This window comes from Pseudonaja textilis, chromosome 2, assembly GCF_049901715.1.
Source record: "Pseudonaja textilis isolate UNSWEBS1 chromosome 2, rPseTex1.2, whole genome shotgun sequence".
Lineage (NCBI taxonomy): Eukaryota > Metazoa > Chordata > Lepidosauria > Squamata > Elapidae > Pseudonaja > Pseudonaja textilis.
Window position 1 is genome coordinate 200,283,917 of NC_141991.1, and position 23,907 is coordinate 200,307,823.

Below are 23,907 nucleotides of genomic sequence, written 5' to 3' on the forward strand. Positions count from 1 at the left end.
TAAAGCTATGTTCAAAACAACTAGACAGACAGTGAAAAATATTGGAAACTACTTACTTGTCTCAAATAAAGGAAAAAGCTAGAATATTGGCCAGCTTCAGGGAGATAAGAAAGAAAAACAGTGATGCAGGTCAGCAAGATTGTAGAATCTTTTCCAACTTTTCTCAAAGACTGTCAAAAGATAGAAGAAAAATAAGGTAAGACAAAACCATCAGAAATAAATAAATTATTTCTATAATTTATTAATAATAGTATTCATGCATTTGTTCAGTTTGTGTCCAATATTGATGAAAAGACCCTTGGTAACCAACAATAAAATCTCCACAGAACAATAAATAAAGCTCAGGAGACTAACAAATTCAGGGACTAATTCCTTCAAAATTTGTGTTATGAGGTAATACAGAGCTGTCAATACATTTCAATTAAAAAGAATTATTCCACCTTATTTGGGTTCAGTTTTGGACTATTTTGTCTCATCAAGACCCTTACAATCTCTTGATACTATGTCAAAATATTGACAGAATCTACTGTATGGAACAGGGTAACAATGAATAATTAGGTAGCTTCAGTTTACTGGTGACACTACATCCCAAATGGACTGACTGGAATCCTCTAGAAACTTAATGTAAAAAGTTAAATAGGAATAAAAGAGTGAACCATCTGGCATTGCACAAAAGTGCAGCCAGTGAACTAATCTCTCTTCTCTTGCCCTGACTAGAATTGTTCACTAAGAAACAAGAACCATTATAACACAGCCTCCAGTCCCCAATTCCTGTAAGAAGTCCATAGAGTCTTGGGGGCGCAGTGGTTAGAATGCAGTACTGCAAGCTACTCCCACTGCAATTTGGCAGATCAAATCCCACCAGGCTCAAGGTTGACTCAGCCTTCCATCCTTTTGAGGTGGGTAAAATGAGGACCCAACTTGTTGGGGGCAATATGCTGACTCTGTAAACTGCTTAGAGAGGGCTGTAAAGCACTATAAAGCAGTATATACGTCTAAGTGCTAAGTCCACAGCATCAAACTTAACTGAGATATCTAAGAGAACAATAGAAATGCACTAGGTTTTGAAAGTCATTCACAAACAAAGTGTTCTGATCGCATCAGTGTGTAGGTCTGAACTCAAATAATTCACTTTCTTTAGAATGGTCTGTAATTGTGCATTGGCCATTGTCTCTATTCCAGAAATGAGACAGAACAATGCTTGCCAAGGACAGATAGGTTCAGCGAGCAATCTCTTAAGGAGGAAGCTCCTTCAAAGCTCTTGGCATCAAACCCCTCCTGCAATGAGATACTGATAGTGTCCCACATCCAATTTATCATGTTCTTTCCCCAATCTTCCAAAGAAGTCAGGACTGGCAAAGATCCAGTCTAGTACAGACTAAGGAAGATGACCTTGACAGACATAAACCAAATCCATTACCAAAACAAGTAGGAAAAAAACAAGGTATAAATCCAAAATGAGCAGAAAGCAATCATAAGTGGCTCAAGAAAGACAACTTTTTAACTCATGTGGGTATAAGAACGGAAGAAGCATAGCACTCTCAGAGACCTGTTATTATAGTTGTTTCTTGGTCTGGTCTACCTAATGGGGCTGGCCAATCCACAAGTGAGTATAAGAGCCAAAAGAACATTTTATCATGTCATGTGTTCCTGATAATATGACCTGTCAATCTTCCAGTCATGACAAATTCTGCATACAAATAATCTGGAGAATCTGAATAGCTTTGTTTGACAAATGCCACATAAACAAGTTGCAGCAGCCAGGAAAGGGGCTCTAACTAAGTTCTTCCCAAAGGGAGTTTGCCACGGTCAAGAGCTCACCAAGACAATAGAAGAAATTGCTGTTTCACTTCCTTTTTGACCACTACCTTGGTTTGAAAATTAGTTTGTATCCATGCTCTGGGTCACTTTTTGTCTTCAGTTGGCACCTAAGGCGTTACTTCATCTACCATTAGTCATCAGAAAACCAGCTAGCCATCTAGAATTTGCCAACAGAAAGGCTGTCTGGAAAGAATCACATTGTCTGCCTTCATAGACTTCTATTGGCAATGCTAATCAGGTTGCTCAACAAAACTGTCTACAAGACTACTGAGAAATGACCCATGTTCCTGTCAGAATCCATCTGGAACAATGAGGTATCTAAGCGTAGCCATGTTAATCAACCCATGGTGGGTGTGAGTAGCAATGAATCTAACCTGAAGGAGAAATGGCAAAAATTTGATAGAAAGATCCTCCATATCAAGATTACTAATCATCTGCTCCAGAACAAAACTGAGATTCACCATGAGATTGCCTACATCTGCTGGGACTGAGTTTTATTGGGAACCAATATAGGTAGTCCTAGACTTACAACAATTCATTTAGTGACCGTTTGAAGATACAATGGCACTGAAAAAAGTGACTTATGACCATTTTTCATACTTAAGACCTTTGCAGCATACCTGTGGTCACATGATCAAAATCCAGATGCTTGGCAACTGACATGTATTTATGACGGCTGCAGCGTCTCGGGTTCATGTGATCACCTTTCGTGAACCTTCTGACAAGCAAAGTCAAAGGAGAAGCCATGTTCACTGAACAACCATGTTACTAACACACCAACTGCAGTGATTGACTTAATAACTGTGACAAGAAAGGTCATACATTGGGGCAAAACTCACTGAACAAATCTCTCACTTAGCAACATCAATTTTGGGCTCAATTGTGGTCTTAAGTCAAGGACTACCTGTAACTGCCCTGGAGGTTATGAATTCTAAAACTATACCTAACTCTGTCCCAAAAGGCTTGGAGATTCCAGTCATTCAACACCTACATGAACTCTTATGTGTACTCTAAAACCAAAGACAGGTTAAGGGAATTGGAAAGGGTTCCTGCAAGGGAAGGTAGCGCACCAGTGGGATTTCCAACGTCTCCTTACGGCCTATTTAATACAGATAGGCATTCATGCCCCACTATTTCAAGAGTAAAGTCCTTAGCTATACTAGTTTAGCTAGGCAAGGCTAGTTTAAAATCCAACACCAACCTCCGCCCTGAGGGAGCTAGAGGACTTGAAACCTTGGACAGTCCATCTCTAATAGGGTCATCACTGTATGCTCCTGAAGAGAGAATCTGGACTAAAACAAATGGAGGAACAAATAAAAGTAGCACCGCTGTTGAGAAACTTTTTTATTGATTCTAACTTCTCATACTCTGCCAAGCATGACCTTTCCAGGATATTCTTTTGACTTGCAGAAAGGTTTCAGAAAAAGAGCCAAGAGGGTCATCTATCCATATTTGATAATAGCCAACAGAAAAGAGGAAATCGTGACTATATTATGTTAGACCGCTTGATTTTAAGGGGACTAAAGCTAAAGTTTATGATATATTTGCATTTCTAAAAAAGGGATTCTCATGAATCCAGAGAAATGGTAAGAAGGATTCTAGGACAGAGAAACTTATGAGAAAAGACAGCTGGAACAGATGAAGGTTCTCCAAAAGGGAAAGACTAAAAGCATACTGCAATTTCAATGCTGAAAATCTTGTACAAAGCACGTTATATCTATCAGATATGTTTATCCACAGGCCAATAATCCAGCAGCCCAGAGTTGCTTTAGATCATGAGATGGATAGAACATAAATTTAACAAAATAAAATAGATCTGCCTCTCTAGTTTGAGTAAGTTTAAGCTTTTTACTCATATTTAATTAATCCTATAGACCCAGACTACAACATGGCTATTCAAGTAGTCCTCGACTTACAACAGGTCATTTACTGACCGTTGAAAGTTACAATGGCATCAAAAAGTGACTTATAACCATTTTGCACATTTATGACTTTTGCAGCATCCCCATGGGCATGTCTGAATGCTTGGCAACTGACTCACATTTATAAGGTTTATAGTATCCAAGGTCATGTGATAACCTTTTGCAGTCTTCTGACAAGCAAAGTCAATGGGGAAACCAGATTCACATAACAACTGTGTTAACAATGCAGTGATTCACTTAATAAATGTGGCAAGCAAAGTCATAAAATGGGGCAAAATTTACTTAACAAATCTTTCACTTAGCAACCTAAATTTTGGACTCAATTGTGGTCATAAGTCGAGGAGTACCTGTAGTAAGGTTGGCATAACTTTATAAAGAGAAAAAGGACTGGCTGGCAGAGTAATGAGACACAGCTCCAAAAATCTGCATAACCATTCATAGAGTTGTCATGTAAATTCTGAGGCACTTCGGATTAAAATTAAAATAGGAAAAACTAACAACTCTCACCATCACATTGGAAAGGACAGAACATCTGGTAAACAGTTCTCTCCCACACCCTTTTCCTCCTTTCAGGTAGAATAATTTTGTAATGGTTTGCTTCAATGCATTATTAATGTGACAGTGCATTAAATATTCTTAATATTGATGATTCCCTAAATTCATCTGGGCAGTAGCTCATGGTAACCAAAAGCTTGACTTTGGTTCAAATTAATCAAGATGGCACTTAATGGTATACTTTCTGGGCAAAAATAAAAACTGTTCACCCAATAATTTGATTCTACTTTCTAAACGGAATGAAGCTAACTTCCAGTTAGTAACAATCTGCCTGTCCTCAGAGTTAAGTGAAGCCAGACCACAGGAACTGCATATGTTGCTTTTATTTTCATTTCATAATACCATATTTAAAAAGGACCATGATCTGAAGTCAGGATAAATGAAATAACAGAAAAACATACAAGGGCTGAGGTGTCATATGTTGTTTGTTACCTTTCAATTCCACACTGACTTATCTAATAAAGAATTATCTACGTTCCTGCTTGCCTGTCATAATGTTAAACAGACAGGTATGTTAAATATTGTAAAGATTCTATAGGCAAGTTATTTTTATACATAATTAGAAAGTTACATGTAGAAACAACATGGTTAAAAAATAGCTGCATGCCTGTTTGACAGAATTTCATTTTAATCAATCCATTCAAAATGCATTTTCTTTCACAAACAGAAAAGTGGCATCCTGTATCATAAAGCAGAAAAAAGATAACTGGCAACTTACTGCAAAGGGATCTGCTTGTTCCCATGATATAAGAGCTCCCCATGAAGGTGGTCTCATTTTTTCAGGTAGAGATTCTGGTACAGCTAGTAGTATGAAACAGATATCTACAACAGCCACCACTGTAGCAACTAACACCACCAAGTTATCACCGTACAAATTAGACAGATGTGCTCCAATAGCAGGACTAGTGACTAAACTTGCTGCAAATGTAGCAGATACCTAGATATAAGGAGAAAAAAATATATAAAAGACAATACTTTGATAGAAGAAAAACTAACACAATTAAAAGTTAATTTCAAACACTAACGAAATAGAGATGTTTTGACCTAGACATAGGTATACATCATAGAAAAGAAAAAGTGACTTTTTCTTAAGGTAATATCCCTTCTAATTCATCAAGCTTTCCTTATATTTCTTAATTTTAAGGCTGATTTAGTTTAAACTTTGTAATTATTTTATGAGTCATTTCACTGAATATTTTTTGATATTAGCAAAATGAATAAGAGGCTGTAGGTACATTTCTGCAAAAATTCAGCCTACCCACCTGCTTTGGGAGAAGGGATTTGCAAGTACCAGATTTCTTCTACAGGCTACGCGAAGAATTCATTAGGTTGTAGAGAAATCTCATTACACTAAATTTGTAAATTGCCCTGTTTTGCTTCCGACCAGCATGCTGATGATCAAGTTGAGCTGCAAAATCATCATCCTTGTCATTGTCAACTATTAATGCCCAATGATCTAATCACAGGTCAACATGCTTTCTTAGTTAGCATCTCATTTGGTACAAACATGGGGAAAAATGGGGAGGGGGCAACATGATTTATGAAATATCCTCAGCAGCATTAATAAACATTTACCAGAATAACTTATACTGTAGAGATATAAATAGCAATACTAAACACTCTTTTCCAGGAAATGGATTTATGATGCAAGTTTAACGAAGTCATGATATGTCACTTTAAAGTAAGCATGCATATTTTTCTGTCTCCCTCTTCTCTTACAGAGTACAAACAACTCACAAGACACAGAATTCTACCTACAGAATTCTGAAGACATTTAAGATTTTTCTTTTACTATCAATAATTTGAAATGTGGCTTTCTTGTTGTTTTATGGCTGTAGTTAAAGCTTATTTGTTAGTGTGGTAAGGAGTGGTTTTTATGCTGTAACATTTCCTTATTTAGTGTGAACTTAAATTTTCTTTTAATCGAGAAGCAGCATCAATGTTAAAAAACAGTACGTGGAAAATAAAATTCCTCCCAATCTCAACAGCGTCATAATTTTTCAGTATTAAAAATCACTAACAATTATTTGAATTTCATTATTATTATCACAGTTGTGATTATGATGATTTTTATTTTGAGGTTACATTTATCTCATTGCATTCAATATTAATATAGGTATTGCAAACAGTATTGCAATATCAATAATTGGAATTATTATTTCAGAAATGCTCATACTAATATTACAAAGAGTCATAATTTCTCAACTGCAATGTTTCTTCTATGGCCTTTCATTTACTTAAATCCTCTTTTTCATTAGTCTGTCATGTGATTCTTTTGGCTGGAACAATTCAATCAATTTTCCATTTCTTTAATATATTTTCCAATCCTATCACAATATTGCAATTATATTGCTGAATCTTATAACAACTTCTACTTTTTATATTGCTGAACCTTATAACAACTTCTACTTTTTAGATGGCCAAAAACCTAAGTTATCTTCTATTTTTATCTTCAAATCAAATATTGTTGCCAAAATTAAAAAGCTGTTTTTTAAACATTTTCCTTTTTTTTAATGGGGGACATGAAAGGCGCCCCCAATTGGGCAAGGGTGATATCACTGTTCAATCCTTTCAACCTGGAAGTGCCTAGGTGCTCCCGGCAGGAATGTAGTAGTAGTAATATCCCTTTTTTTGGATGTGGATTCAGGTGAAATAGGTAAGATGGCTTACCATTAGAGCACTTGTGATCTGGATTCATATCTCCCTCTTTGCTCATGCAGAGAACCAAGTGAGTTATGAATGGCTGGATCACTTTGGGAGGGGTTTTTCCCTAAAATTTTGACAGCTACCTTTGAAGATCATGCAAAAACTGCAGCTGGAGAAAAATGCAGTAATCTGTCTCCTACCTGGTGTTAGGCACACATGCACATTACATTTGTGTTACAGAATCTGCAGCAACCGAGTAATGATTCTGGATACATTTAGAGTGCTGGTTTTAACCTAAAAAGCCTATATAGCTTTGAATTAAGTTATGTTCAAAACTGTTTTCTCAACCAATCAACCGTAGGAAAATTGCTTGTGAGTCATTAGAATTAACTGTTGCTCCAATTTTAAACTAAGTACTTGAATTTTTAATTATTTGCTTTGGACAAAGGATGTTTTATCGATGTTTCATGAAATATTCTACTTTTGGATCCCATCTAATGATTGAAATCTAATCAATAGTAACACAAAGTTTTTTAAAAACAGGAATCCTCTTTTATCACCATCTCAGAAGCTTAGATATATTTTTTAGCAAAATGTTTTTCTGATATTTAATTCTGATATCTCATTTTACTAAGGGATTGCTAAAGTATTCACAAATTAATGACACAACAACAAAAGTTCAAGGCATTAAGAGCATGATACCATTTCCTGATAACTGAGTCTTCTTCATATAGCACTGTTTTGCTGAAATCATTTTTTTTAAATAGATCCACAAATTGTGGCTTTGGTGTGAATGCTGAGTTAGAAATAGTAAATATTTATAGTAAATATTTATACATACAGTAGTCCTTACTTAACTGTGGTGATTGTGATCAGCAACTCTGTTCTTAAGCCACATGGTTATAAGCATGATGTCACGTGACTACAGAAGTTGCAGCAGTTTTTGTTGCCATGGTTAGGTGAATCCCACTGTGGTCACACTATCCCATGGTCATGTGATCACCATTTGCAACCTCCTGCCAGCTTCCCTATTGCCTCTGCTTGTTGGAAGCTAGCAGCAAAGGTCACAAATGGTGATCATATGACCATAGGATGCTCCAACCACTACAAATTGCTAGCCAAAAACTAAGCTCCCAAATCATGATCACACTGCAACGGCCGCAACTACATGGTACAGTCAAAAGTCCCTCATTCAACACATTAACTTCAAACAGTAGCTACATGAGTGGTTGCTGAACAAGGACTACCTCTATTACAAAATACTATAAATATCTATAGTATGGAGATTCTCAGTCAACCAGGTCATGGTTGTCCCACAGGTGCCTTTTCAAGAGGCAACTGGACTTTCTGGTTTTTCATTGAAGTTGTTTCGCTTCTCATCCAAGAAGCTTCTTCAGCTCTAACTGGATAGTGATCCTTCCATTCCCCACCATCCAATCAGAGCTGAAGAAGCTTCTTGAATGAGAAGTGAAACATCTTCAAAGAAAAACCAGAAAATCCAGTTGCCTCTTGAAAAAGCATAAGTCCCTTTGGGACTTACTATAAATACTTTATAAGAAAAGAGAAAGGGTGGATTTAAAACCTATGGCTATCTAGATACCCTCCCCAAATTCTATCAAGAATTCAGTTACTGTAATTCCAATGAAATTTCACATAAATTCCAATAAAATTTCACATATGGGCAAATTCACATAGAAACATACAAATGAAGTGCCTTGTATATTAAAAACTGCTACACAGGTAAAAGAAAATCAAAAACCACTTGTTCTCATCTAGAGCTTTAGTTGCACCCCCTGAAATCAACAATTATCTACAGCTCATCTTGAACTGTATTCCCTTTTCACAGGTCTTTTGAGTTCTAGGTATTTATTTGCTTAACTAAATAAGTAACTGTCTAAAATTTAGCAAAAGCCCTGCAGCATGCCTAGCTATCAAAACTATTTTGAATCTCTTCTTGGATATCTTTTATATAACCCATTTCATTCATTGTATACATGTATCTCTTTATCTCCCAAAGAATACATGCCGAAAATTTGTAACCCAATATCTCATTATACTTAGGTCCTATGCAAAAGAACAGATACCACATCATTAGAGGCAACTTTCTATCTTTGATTGGAAAATTTTTAATTCTGCAGGATACTTTAGGATTCACTGTAAGATGATCTCCAATGCAGAAAAAAATTAAGATTGGCTCTACCATGATGTAACTAAAATATCATAAAAGCCCTTGATTTCTCATCTTAAACAAAGATGAACATTTCTTACCATAATCCATGTGTTACAACACACTAATTTAAAAATGCCTGTTTCATTCCACCATTTTGAAAATGATCATTATTAGGAAGTAATCAAGACAATCTTCACCATCTGCACTTCAATAATTCCTGACCTCCCTGTTCACTCTCTACTTACATGATTATATTTCTCTCCCTCTTATCAGAAGACACCGCTTAATACATGTATGACATAAATTCACAAAATTACAGTGCTTCATTTAATAGTCAGTTATTTAACTACCAAACAATGCTCTGTTGCTTCTGCTGTATCCAACTAACACAGCTACTCCCACACACACCATAAATTGAATCCTGCTATGTTCACTTACTTCAACCAACATCTATATTAAAAAGTATTCCACTGTGTCAAAGAAAAGCATTTTAATACATTTTATGCTAACATTTGCAAAAGATTAAAACGAACGGTTTCCACTATTACCAATAAAATAAAGACAAGTTTCCTCAAAATGGCCAGTTAAGAGTCAGTATTTTATATAAAAATTCTACTAGGGATTAGTTCTGAAACAATGATCATCCTAGCATTTCTTCACTCGTGAAGGATCCAAGATAGGAAAAACTGTCTTTAAAGGATGTGTAATTAGTTGACCAGGAGAGATTATTAACTCTTTATAAACTATTAAGATGAAGAAAAGAATTGTATCAGAAGTGAATTCTTAGATTGGTCTACCTCATGGGGCTCACAAACCTTCTCCCTATTTAAGGGACGTGCTTATTACTTGAGGATGCTATATACAAGATCCTTTTTTTGTGTGTTCTCCATTAGGCATCATGTATAGGAATAGAGCTACTATAATTTCTAAAAACACAGATTCAATTTTTATTTTTAAGCAATATCACATTTTTAAAAAATCAGAAATTATTAGTGAATGCTAACATGATACCCAACAAACCAACGTACACCTTGTGTCAAAGAATTATTAAGAAACATTCTTACCAGTCCGTAAGCAGTGCTTCTCTCATGTTCTTGAGTTATATCAGCTACATATGCAAATATGACAGAGAATGTAACAGCAAAAATCCCAGATACAGAAATCATTGCAAAATACCACCTGCAAAATCAGAACCACATTTATGAATTGTAGCTACATAAAAAACTGTAAATATAAGCAAGCAAAGCAAACTTTTAAGTTATTTGTCAATTTTATATCCCATCTATGTTCAGTGACTCCTTTGTCAAGTGTACTTAGAGTGCACTAGCTTAAAAGACTTACACTGACTCACTTCGACACAAAAGCAAGAAAGTTTAGTAGATCTCTTAATATGGTCCCCTCTCCCCCAAGCTCCCCCTCCCCAAATAACCAGAGTTATTTATACCACACTTACCATGGACTTATTTTCATTAATGGAATAGGGACACAAGTGAAGAAAACTGTAATAAGGAGGAAATATTTTCTTCCCCAGACATCAGACAAAGCACCTATCAGTGGAGCACTCATGAAGGATAAAAAACCCTAAGAACAAAATGTTAATTATTTTAATGTTGTTTCTAGTAACATAGCGACTATAAACTGTTATATTTTGGAAAGCACTTGTTGATAAAACATAATTTTGAAATAACAACAGTTATAGGAATAAACCATTTTTAAACACACACACACACACACACACACGGAGCAGGCCAGCAAAGCTGCATAAGTCCCAAACATGAATGTCATACTTTTGAAATCCAATAAAACTCTTAAGCTACAAGGGAAGATTGTTTCCATGGCAATGGCAAAAGTGAAAGTTACTAAACAAATGGGTGAATTGTTCATTGTAATACATTTGAGCGTCCATCTCAATAAAACGAAGAATGAAGTTTCCATCAGATAGATATTATAATATACAAAAGGACACAATGCCTACAGATTGCTAGAAGCACAAAGTCATTTCAAAGGGTAGATCAAAGCAAAATAAGAAGTTAAGAATATGTTATGTAGTATAAAACCAAACATCTCACTAGCCTAGGATTATGTTTCTATAGTGGCTGATTGCCCACAGTTGGGACATAAGCACAATATCACCTTTATGCTACCAGAAAACTAGATATATTGTCATAAAGTACAGCCGATAGTTTGAGATTAATAAATGTTATAGTTTTAAATGTTAACATGGATTGACTGTGATTACTTCATGGAATGCACATTTGTTTTTAACAAAAATATATTTTTATTATATGAAAGCTTCAACCTCTTTAGGAATTTTTGAAAAGCATTCAAATTATTGACTGCTAACCAAATTTCCAGTGAAGACTTCATTTAAACCTTTTTATTTGCTGTATATATTTACAACAAATGCAGCTGAAGGAATGTTTGATCAAAGGACTGCAGCCTCAAATACTATAGCTAATAAAAGCAAAGGCAAATCAGGTTTAAAAAGGAAGGCTTTACAAAGAAACCAGTAATTAAATTCTATTATGACTTCATGTCTCTCAAAAATCCAAAACCACCACTTATATCTTTTTGTTGAACAGTGTGAGTAGACATCACTAACAGTGATTTACTTGTCTTTACTTGTTCCTCTACTTGCTTTTTCCCAAATGTTTTTAACAGCCAGGTTAATTTCTTTGAATTTTTAAAGTAGGATGGACACTTATACACATAAAATGGACACATAAAAGTTCTCCTGTTTTTATTGTGATATTAGTTTTACAAATTATTAGAAGGCAGCAGAGATAGGTTATGAATAAATCTTATCAACTTCTTTGATTTCAGGGATTTTGTAAATTACTTCAAGCAAAGCATTTGACAAACAGGCTACTTTGGGTAGATATGTTTTGAATGAATGCCACACAGGTCAAAGCCTATCCTCTCTCATTCTGTGCATGCCACAGAATCAGGCACTTAAGCTATCAAAGAGATTACAACTGAATGTGAAGAGGAGGAGGAGGAGGAGGAAGAGGGAGGAGGAGGAAGGGAGAGAGAACAAGGCAGCATAAGAGCATTTGGACAATGGAACTCACTATCCAACATGGTGATAGGTTATTCTTGATAGTATGTTCAATTGAACATTGAACTTAATAGTTTAAATGCCCTGTTCCAATATTATGATTCTAAGATCAAATTTGCCTGGCTTTTCTGCAGCCAGTATTGCATATAATATTCAGATCATTCATATATACACATATTGACAGATGACATAAAGCACAACAAACAAGAGGTTAAATTTAGTCAAAAGCAACCTTCACAAACCTTTTACTAAAACTCAATGAAAAAGTTAATTTGAGAAGGGTAATATTTTTCCCTAAAATTTATGATATTATTGCTTAAAAAAAAGAACTGGGGGACTTGTAGACTTGTAGAAGAATGCTGAACTGAAGACAGTGCTGTGAAAAGCACTGCCAATAACTATGCTTTTCTATTTTTCTTTTAGTTTACATTATTTTCCATTATTGTATCATAATCTTTAATAGTTATTTTTTTAAAAAAAGAACAAACTGGATGGGCTTGGTCCCATGCATAAAAGGTAGTTAATTCTGCTTAGAGTTCCTTAAATCAGGCACAGCTGATGAAGGTCACAACACCTGGATAAAAAGGTCTCCAAGGAATAACTTAATTGATGAATTGCTTCATGTGAGCACAGAAAATCTTCCTTAGGTGTAAAAGTACTTCAATAAAAAGCAGGCATAGCTATTCTCCACCTGAACAATTTAATGAAAGTGCCACAGAAACAGAATGGTCTGCTTGATCTTTCAATATATGCCATTCTTACATATCCTTTTAAACTGTAAATTAGCTGTAATATTGCAGCCCATGATACCTTGAGTCATGAATGTTTGATAATCTACAATCCACTTTGAAGTAAAGGAAGACTAAAATATAAAAGTTAGACTGGTAGATAAAACAAATATTAGCCAGTATCTATAGAATTATAAAACTTGTGCCATATTCTAAAGATTTTGAATTATTTCACCTATATTTCAACAGTTTCTGATACTGATCAGATTTTTAATACTGGAACACAATATTGAAAATGTACTGTATTTGAAAAAAAAAATTCCACTGGGCTAGCTCATTTCTACTCTCTCCCTCCCCCCTCCCCTCTCTCTCCCTCCCTGCCTTAAGTGTTCACTCAGTAACAGCATATATTTTCTTTCTTTGCTTTGATATTTATCACTTTTGAGCATTTCAAACAAATGCTAAGCCATATACATATCTATTTGGACTACTGGTGCATCTATTTTGGAACACATGCTTGTTTAATAAAATTGAGAGTCTACAAGTAGGCAGTAAATTGAAAATGACTACTGATGGCAGTAGGGTTTAAATAGTGTACAAATAATTGCATTAATATTTGGAAAGTCTCATTTACAAAGTAGATTTTCCTCAATATACAAATGACATTAATCAGAGAATTGTCAAGAAAGCGACCTTTTCACATGATTTCCTTAAAAGAGATGCAGAGGTATTAAACATACATTGTTTTCCTTTTTTGCACTTTCAATGTAAAAATTCATTTTCCTGTCAAGCCATCATGGATTTTCAAAATACTGACATTTTCTGCAATTATTTAAAAATATTCCCTGATAAAACACAACATTATGAAAGTTAATACAAGTAATCCTCAACTTACGACCACAATTGAGCCCAAAATTTCTGTGCTAAATGAAACATTTGTTAAGTGAGTTTTGCCCCATTTTACAACTTTTCTTGCCACAGTTAAGTGAACCACTGCAATTGGTAACAAGGCTGTTCTTGATTCCCTTTTATTCTGCTATCTACAGAACCATTCTCCAAGTCATTTGGTATGCCTCCAATGGATTACACATATCCAAATTAGTCAGTGAAATGAATCCTAACCCTCAGTTTTCCCAAAGTCATTATTTTTTTCACAAACTACAGAATCCTTCTTTTAAGCTCCAAGTATCTCAAGTCAAGCAGTCTGAAACAAAAAGATATCTACAAAAAGATTTGAACAGGTAAGTCCTCGCTTATCAAATGCCTCATTTAGAGAATGTTCAAAGTTACTGTGTAAAAAAAAAAGACATTTGTGATTAATTTTTGCATTTATGACTTTGGCAGCATCTTGCAATCATAAGATTGTCATTTGAGCAATTTGAAACCAGCAAACCTGTTGCACCATCCAGCGGATACAAAATCATCATCTATGTGCTCCCCAACCATCTTGCAACAAGTAACAGAGAACGCAGAAGTAAAACTGCAAGTTGTGGTCATATGTTTTACATAGCAACCGTGGTGACCCACTTAATGATGAAATGGAAAGTCACATTGTAAGTCCATCATGTTACATGATATTTCTCTTAGCAATCCCATCGTTTAGCAACAGGGTAACCAGTCCCAAGTGTGGTCACTAAATGAGGACTATCTACATATTTGCTCTGAGGGTGAAAATGTGTTCGCTTTTCTCAGAATAAAACCAGATCATTTTGAGCAATGTTGCTTCAAACACTTCAGTTTTTCCAATTGCATGATTGGTAAAATATTTTTCAAAATACAATAATCAACTTCCAATCCAAATGTTTCTGGCCTAGCCAATAGTGCAACATGATCTGGTTCCAACTCTGCTGCTATTAAGATTGGAGAGGGAATGAAGAAAAAGAAAAAGTCAGCAGTTTTCCAAGCATATGATCCCAACCATTGATTCTTTTTTTTTTTAAAGCAAATTTTATTAACTTTACAGAACACACAGACAATCAAGGCATAATAACATAAAAGATCTTTCTAGAAAAACCAGAAGGACATACAAAATATTTCCAAATTGTAATATGTATATTTACGTTATATGCTCAACTTCATATCTTATCCCAATTTCTCCTTTTCATTCTATTATCCAGATTATATTTCTTACTAATTAAAATTTTTTGCCTTTCAAAAAACAATACACAAACATACAAGACATCAAACATAAAAAACATCATTTCTGAAAGCTGCTTGATCCCGGGTTAAAACTCTTCGCACAGACGCAAATTCAAAAATCATATTTACTTTATATATCATTCCATATCTTATTACCATTTTCAATTTTCTATATAGCTTCTTCCCTCTTTTATCTTTCTTAGTTTTATTTTATTTATCTTATCTCAATACAATTCATAATACTTATCATTCTTTGTCTGTTCTTTTCCAGTTATCCATCCATCTTTTATCTTTAAATATACTTCTCCTGTACACTGATTGGAGTAACGCCTTTGACTCTTTCCCCTAACTTAATAATGCTTAATATAACACTTACATTATATTGGGATTCTGATTAGTACATTCTAAAATTACACAATAAATTTTATAAGAAAAACAAGTACACTACAATTACAAAATAAAAGCATATAACCCACCATAGATACCATTAAAAAGCTAATCATATATATTAATACACATTTTACTCTAAATACACATACAAAAACACACTCTTATGTATCTTCCAGAATCCCTTTTTCATTTAAATTTACCCATTGTCTCTAAATAGATTTTGTTTCTTTAAGTCTTGCTTCCCACCATTAAGGCTTTTCATCCCCTCCTTTCTCTCTTGTTTATTTTTCTCCTTGCCTTTTTTACCCCATTGTCTCTCCTCCTCCCTTTTCTTCTTCTGCTTATCCCCTTTTTGTTGTTTTCTAACCTTGTATCCACCTTTCATCTCATTTTTCTCTTTTTGGATTGTTTTCTCAAACCTTAAAATCCCCTTTTTCTTTTCCTCTTCCTCCTCCCCACCCCCCAAAAAAAACCATTGTTCATCCAAGATGGCTTCTTCTTCTTCTTTATTCTAGTCATCCTGCTGCGTAGTCAGTTTTTCATAAGTGCATACCGCCATTTCTAGAAATTGAAAAAGAGTGCCCAAAGTATCTTTTCCATCTTGCTCTTCTTTTTTATATTTTTTATATTGAATTTTTAGTTCATCCAGAAGCAATGCCATCATGAAGAGAAAAACTTCTTCAAAAACAACCGCCCAAGTGTTTTTAATCAAGAATAATTCCAAAAAATTCCAAAGTCACTAAAAGATCCAAATAAACTATTTCTTTTAATACTTTTTTTTCCTTCTTCTATTTCTCTTTCTGGGGTTACTGATTGATCAAAAAGTTCCCATTAAAGTATATCTTTCTTTAAAGTTCTAGGCAGTCTCCTCCTTTTTCAAGCTCTGCTCCAAAAAAATTTTTTTCCCCTCCCCCCACTTACAACAGCAATTTCCCTTTAAACGCTCAGAAAGCCATACCTCAAATACGGGTTTTCCAATTTCTGAAGTTGTTAAATCCAAAGTCCAAAAATCCTTTATCTCATAACTTTCAAGTTGAATTACCTTCGGTGCCCAAATATATTTTCCAAGTCTCCGTCTGCTATTTCTATGGGGTTGGGAGAGTGAATAAAAAAAGTGTTCCCTTGACAGCTTTCTCCGCCGCTTTTTTCTTCTTAGAGATACAATGTATCTTTCAGCCAATTCAAGCAATTCCATTCCAGGGTTTTAAAGGTTGTTATTTTCCCGGCTCAGCCAACACTTTCACTTCTGATTCTTTTTTCTCCTTCTTCCTCCAGCACGTTTTCCAGCTGCCGGCTTCTTTGTGGTGGCCATTGCTGACCGCCGCTCCACCGCCTTGAGAAAAGGAGGTTAAGCTGGGTGAGGCGGGGGTCTGCGACACCCCCTAACCCCCTCCCAGATCCTCCCTATCTTCGGCTGCCTCTACAGGGCAGCCTTATCCTCCAGACCCATCAGGATCGGAGGCACCAAGACGGCTAGCGCAACAGGGATCGTGCATAGTTGCGAATCGCCGCCGAAGCCTGGCAAACCGGAAGGCCCAATCATTGATTCTTCTAGATCAGACATAATGCTACATTTGTACACAAACTAGTCAACCCATGACCCATTGGGTCATTTTTTCAAAAATATTTTCTTACCAGATTCAATGCCTTCAACAATGACAGAAATTCTAATGCAGTGCCTTCAGTAGAAAATATTCAGAGGTGTATCTGCCTTAAAAGTAGCTCATGTTGAACTGTATAGCACAATCAAACACCAGCATGGGGAATATTTTATGACACTTTGTATTATGTCATAAACTATTTTATGATAATTTTATGACTTTTTATAGAATTTGCCAAATTTCAATGCCCTAGGCCAGTCATAGATCATGGATTTTGGTCCCTGTAAGTTAGTCCATTTGAAGTACCTTGGCTCGAAAGCTGTTGCCCTTTGATGCAGCATTTCACCCAGCTAAAGGTTATGGGAAGAAGAGTTTTATTAGCATGTAGATTATTGCCCTGTGGAATGTTAGCAGTCATGTTGCAAGTATTAAAATATGTTCTAGATCAGCAGTCCCCAACTTTTTTAGTACGAGGATCTGGTTTTGTGGAAAACAATTTTTCCACATACCGAGAAGGGGTGATTTTGTGCATTATCTAGATCCCATCATGCACAGATAAAACTTCGCTCACTTGCATAGACCGAGTCCTAACAAACTGAAGGCTGGTCTATGGACCATGGGTTGAAGATTCCTGTTTTAGATTGTGCTTTTTACAGGCAGGTATTTATGAAGGCAAATGCCAAAGGAGCATATAGTTGTTAATGTTGTTGTGCAAATATTATACTGTTGATTACAATCTTTTTTGAGCTAATATTAGTGCATGCCTTTGTCTATTCTATGTGTGCTCTTCTATATCTGACACTTTCAAGCTACAATTTACAAATGCAAAAACTGGTTTAAACACTGTCCTTATTTCATATAAACCATTTGCTGAGGCCAGATTATTTATCAAACTGATATGCTGCTAGTTTCATTTTGATATTTTATTGCTTCATGTTTTTAATTTACTAAATATCAGTGTAGCTTTATCCATTGAAAATTAAGGCCTGCTGAATTGAACTGGTTTTACATATACTTAAGAATATTCCACAACTTTAATTACATAACTACCTTTAAAAAAAGTGTTAATGCCAATACTTGCCTTGATGCTGTTTTTATTACTATAAATCATGTAATATTTCCAATTTAGAATTGTTATTCTGTTAATCAGTAAGAGTGATAATACTTAAAACATTCTTACCTTAACTCCTTGAATGAGGCCATTCATTAGAAATGTATGCTGTGGAAATGTTTTATGTAAGACCTATAAGAGAAACACTTTATTTCAAAACTAACTTCTCAAATTAAGTAAATGCATCTTTAATAACTTCAAAAGTAAAGGCTCCTTCATGAGAACATTCATGAAGGGAACTGCAATCTAACAAGAACACAAAAGGTATAGGAGGGGAATACAGCAATTTTTCTTGAGTAGCATTTCTTTTTAAAGTCCTCATCATTACTAGTCTACTCCTTCAGAATACAGAGAAGCTATTGGGAACAATAATATGAATCGAGGATTAAAGAAATTAGCCACCTATATCCTTTCCTCCTGTGGTAAACTTCACTGAACACAAATCTAGGAACAAACTGGAATTTAGATTAAGTTATCACTACCTCCATTAAAGAAATAATTATGGCCATATGCCTCATCAAAATGAAATATCCCAGACCAAAAGAAGGGTATCTTCACTAGTTGCTAAAACTTTATTAACATTTAAACAACTGCAATATAAAGGTTATATATTATCCGCATAATAAAACAAAATGATAATTATATGCAAGAACATTTCTAGCTGCATGAAATGTGATTGTGGTAATTTGAAACACTAAAAGAACTGATTTGTTGTCAAAATAAAATAAGCTTATTAATACATTGTACAAATGTATCAAAAGCTATTGAATATCAGTATGATATATATCTACATCTCTCCCACAATCTCCTTATAACAGATACACAGCTATTTTGACTGTGTGAAAGGACAAAAAATGTAGAATTTGTATTATGTATATTGAAAGCACTAGTTCCAAGCAGCACAGGAAAAGAAATTAAAATGTTCAATACATAGAATATCTTACGCGCAAGCTGACAAACCATTCCCAAAACTCAGCTGACCTCCTAAAGATACCTACAGAGAATTGATACCCATGGACTGGATGGATTTTGAAAAGAACAGTGTTAAATTGTCTTTCATAAATTGTAATTAAAGCCCTATCACTCCTATATTTTAAGTATCGCAGTATCTCAGCAAATAAGAACACAATTTGTTGGTAACTAGAAATAGAAAGTTTATAGCAATGACCAAAAAAATGTATTGCCCAAAGGAAGTAAACAATTATGAGTGTGTTCTTTGCTCTAAGCAATGCGACACTAGCAACATTCACATACAGAGTTAAATAGCAGCTAGGAGTATATGAGAACTGCCTTGGAAGTTCTCATCTATCATGCAGATATCATGTCCCATATCTAATGGTACAAAACTGGTATTTTAATTTTATCTAATGGCACAAAGCTCATATTTTAATTAAGAAAATTCCTGCTTTCAAGAAATCTATGTTTTCTCTGTGTTGGGTGACAAGGTAAGCACAACTGATGTTAGTTTGGAATAATCTAATTCCTGGATGTGTTCTAGATTCCTGATAAGTTTCTGGGTTCTTTCAGAAACCTACGAAGATTTCCCACCTCTCTTGAAATCCACAATGTGGCTCATAATCTTTGAAACCCTATTTGTTGAAAGTCCGTTAGCCACAAAACAGTTTTGGGAAAAAGCTTTTCATTGGACAAGTAGAGAACAGAATGGTTCCTTCCACAAGAAAAACGCCAATGAGGCCGCAGTTGATGAGATCTGAAAACTTACTGTGAGCATGGGTGTTGTGAGAAGCCCCCAAGCAAAAAATTCAAGGAAGATCACAATAACAGCATGGTACACACTTGGTCGGCCAATACCTTGCTGTTAATAAAAAGAAAAAAAACAGTATTAATAGCATATAGACCTTAGGGATCTCTTTCTATAACAATGATTTATATATTAGAAGAGACAAAAACTGTTTTTTTACAGTAAGATTTGTGGGAATTATATATGTCATTGTATGGAGCAAAGGGTACCCTGATTCGGTAGATGCCTTGTTGTAACCCTTCCAAGATAGCCATTTAGGGATGACAGGGATGACAAAAGTGCCCCAATTTTGCTTTATGAAGATAGCATCCTATGTTTGCATCTGCCTGTAAAATCCCTTTCCCCATTTAATGACAATTCAAAAAACATAACATATTTGAATAGATTTTACATAAGAAATAAAATGTTTTTCTTCACACTTCACACTATCAGCTAACAACCAAATAATACTTACAAAATCAAAAACATTGATATATACAACAAATATAGAATCAAAATGTAACAAATATCTATAAGAATTAAAACTATCCACTATGCACTTGAGGGATTCTCTAGAACAGTTACTAAGGATGCATGAGAAGTGAAAATTACTGCTCCTTAATTAACTATTCAAGGTTTTGTATCTAATGCATCCGAAGTTTATAAAAATTAACAATTTTTGTTAATGTAAATTACACTAGACCTACTGTGCCATTTTTAAAATACTGAGAGTCCATCCTGTAACCAAGATCTTATTAACAAACACAAGATGCTTTCATCTTTGCCTAATTCACTAATATATTGTATAAATTGCTCCAAGATCTTGTTTTATGGTAAGGTAATTACTCGTATTCTCTGAGTACAATTCTTATTTTTCAATTCATTTTCTTCATGTGTACCAACCACAGCATTTTAGAAAGTAAAACTAGCAAGAGTTTATAGACCTCTCTTTTATCTGGATTTCCATTCATATAAGAAGAAAATTCAACTCAAACATATAGTTGATTGTTGCAATCTGATCAGTGATGTAATAAAAAGGGTTGCACTTAGAGAAGTGGCAGAAACATACACAGAGATTTCCCTTTGGAGAGTGTTGGATCCTACCATGGAACTATTTTATGATGAAAATTGCAAATTATGTAAGTATCTGAGGCCTGACCCAGCTCTCTGGAAAAGGCTCCAATGATGGGAAAGGTGGGAAAAAAGAGAACAGGATGACCAGCGACAAGGGATAGACTGTTACAACTGTGATGGATGCATCTTTGGAGGACCTGAAAAGGCCAGGTTAGGTAGGGATAGATTGTCATGGAGAAAATCTATGTGCTTATTTGAAGAAAAATGAATTGATGGTTCTCACTCACTCCATCCAATGCCATTAGAGGACTCCCTCCCTCCCTGGCATGCTATCAGCACTCACCTCTTTCCACTAAGTATTCAAAATAAATAGTGATACATACATACGTGTGTGTGGTGAGGGGGTGTTGGTATGTGTGTGTGTATTATGTATGTGTATTATGTATGTGTGTGTGTGTGTGTATTGTAAGTACCCACGAAAACTTAAGAAAACAAGTATATTGTATAGATGTATATGTATATAGCATGTGTGTGTTGTGTATGTGCTTGGGTAGATATACACCCTCTTGAGAGCAGCCAACAGAATATCATTTTTAATGGGGAACCTGTGCTCGCAGCAAAAAAAAAAAAATGACAAGTTATCTTATCCATCCACCCACCCTTGGTGTGCTAATCAACATTTCTAATACACTTAGTATCCCCCAAAGGCACGCACTTCATTCTAGACGCCATTTAAACAAAAATTGCATGATGGTCTGTCTGCTCAAGCTTCCTAAAAGTGAAAGCGAACCTTTCGAAACCGAAAGCGATTCCTGCAAGATCTCCTGAATTACAAGGGATGGCCTCAGGTACGAGAACCCCAAGCGCAGCAGCAGCAGCGGTCTTGCAACCAACCGGTCACCCACTCAGCACCACCTACGGCTTTCCAAGGGAGGGAAAAACTCTTTCTCGCCCTTGCAACCCTTCCCAAAGGCAAGCAGGCCCAGAAGCAGAGGAAGAGCAGACGGCGCAGCGGTGCCTCCTCCCGGCTGCAGGATGCAGCTTTTCAACGCTGAACCCAGCCGACACCTGCGCCCCCCACCCCGCATTCCCCATCAGGAGGACGAGCATCCCTCTTATGACGGCCAGAGTTCCCCGGAGCCTCGGCGGGCGGAAGCCTCCAGAAGGGAAAGGAGGGAGGCAGGGAAGATGGGGGGGGGTTGCCTCTTCGCAGGTACTCACCGAGGCGCCTCCGCCCGGCTTGAACCCGATTCTCCTCACCAGCATGATTCGGCTGCCGCGCTTTCTGCCACCGCCGCCGCTCGCTCCGCACGTCGCTGCTTCGCTCTCCACCACCGCCGCCACTGTCAAGGCCACCACCTCCGCTTCCCGGCCGCCCGGGGTTGGAGGAAGAGGAGACGACGGCGGCGGCGGCTTCGGCTCGGGGCTCATTTCGCTCCCATCTTGCCTAGGCGAAGAAAGCGGCGGCGAAGCAGGGGCTCCGGGCGGCCTCCCGCCGGCTCCTTCATCCGCTGCCACCGTCTCAAGGGCCGGGCGACTCGGGGGAGGGAGGAGGGAGCGGGGAAAAAAAACCCACAGCGGGAGAAGAGAAGGAGAAGCTCAGGGCGCCGCGGCAACTTTCGGCGGCAGAGCCCCTCCCCTCTCACTAAAGCGCCCTCCCGGGATTACGGGGGACACGGCTGCCGAAGGCTACACATACACACACCCACCGGAAAAGACGTCACATACAGAGAAGGCGGGGCTTCCGCACCGTGGAGCCGCTAATCATATACCGTAATAGGCAAAGTGGGCGGCGCTTTCTCTCCCGGATGGGCGGGTGTCGCGTGAGCGCGGCGGGTTTTTTTGCTTGCTTAGTTTCAGACCGCAATTAGGTGCTTCACCGATTTTTGCTTCCTAGATATGTGAAAAAGAGGCTGTGGAGTTGACAAATGTCTCTTCGTCCCCATTTGTGTGTAGCCGGTGTATTTTTATTTTAAAATATTTTAAGTATTTTCATGGTTGGCTTTGCTTTTTATTGTTTTTATTGAATTACAAGTGTGTAAGGGGCGCTGTGTAAAATTATTAAAGCGATACTATTTTTTTATTACATAAGACATGCCAAGGATAATTGTTGCACACTAAGTATTGGAAGTAAGGCACAAGATGTTTCAATATCACATTACATTTTAGCTATACTGAAGTTTAATTATGGGTACAGGTAAGACCTCAATTCACAACCATAGTTGGACAGAATTTCGATTGCTAAGCAAGTCGGTTGTTAAACAAGTCATGCCTGATTTATAACCTTTTCTGCCATGGTGGTTAAGTGAAACACTGCAGTTAAGTGAATCATGTAGTTATTAAGCAAATTCAGCTTTTCCCATTGGCTATATAGCAATAGCCCATTGGGGATGCTGCAACCATTGTAAATACATGATGTTGCCAAGCATCCAAATTTAGATTATGTGGTCATGGGACTGGTCCAATTGTTCAAGAAAGAACCAGTTGTAACTCACTTTTTTCACTGATGTTGTAACAAGGTTTGCTAGATGAATGGCTGTAAATCAAGGAATTCCTTTTAACTCTGTGGCTAAATATTTTCTCCAGGTCTTTCTCCACTCCTTGAAATTTACGGTGCATCCATAAATTTTTCTTAGCAACAATATTGAAGGAATTTGCTGAAGACAGGTGGGGGTTTTTTATTTCCTGGATTTCCTGGAATTGTGACATCCAAGCATTGCTAAATAATATTTGTTCTTATTTAACTCTTTCTGCAGGTCGTAGGGATTAAGTTTCAGTAAACATTCAATATCACGAATGCAAAATCAGTAATTGTACAGTGAAATGCATCATAAATGTTTATATGATACAATTTAGCATCATTCAGATCAATAAAATCATCAGGTCCAAAAGTCATTGATCTCTTTCAATAGGAATGGTAAAAAGCCAAAAAAACAATATATGACCTTTTT

General features: G+C 36.3%; 1 protein-coding gene across 2 annotated transcripts in view; it reads right to left on the reverse strand.

Moving 5' to 3' along the window:
* Positions 1 to 23,907, reverse strand: part of LOC113438506 (solute carrier family 71 member 2-like) — a 127,359-nt gene that overhangs the window by 19,948 nt on the left and 83,504 nt on the right. Inside the window, exons 1-7 of one of the 2 annotated variants that reach the window (XM_026703918.2) lie at positions 22,178 to 22,675; positions 19,865 to 19,957; positions 18,211 to 18,273; positions 10,568 to 10,695; positions 10,179 to 10,293; positions 5,017 to 5,235; positions 57 to 170 (exon numbers count right to left, since the gene is read on the reverse strand). In XM_026703918.2, coding sequence (XP_026559703.1) covers positions 57 to 170; positions 5,017 to 5,235; positions 10,179 to 10,293; positions 10,568 to 10,695; positions 18,211 to 18,273; positions 19,865 to 19,957; positions 22,178 to 22,387 — 942 coding nt within the window. In that variant the 5' untranslated portion in view covers positions 22,388 to 22,675. Of the gene's footprint in view, positions 1 to 56; positions 171 to 5,016; positions 5,236 to 10,178; positions 10,294 to 10,567; positions 10,696 to 18,210; positions 18,274 to 19,864; positions 19,958 to 22,177; positions 22,676 to 23,907 lie in introns of those variants that run through there. The other variant, XM_026703920.2, reaches the window with a different exon arrangement.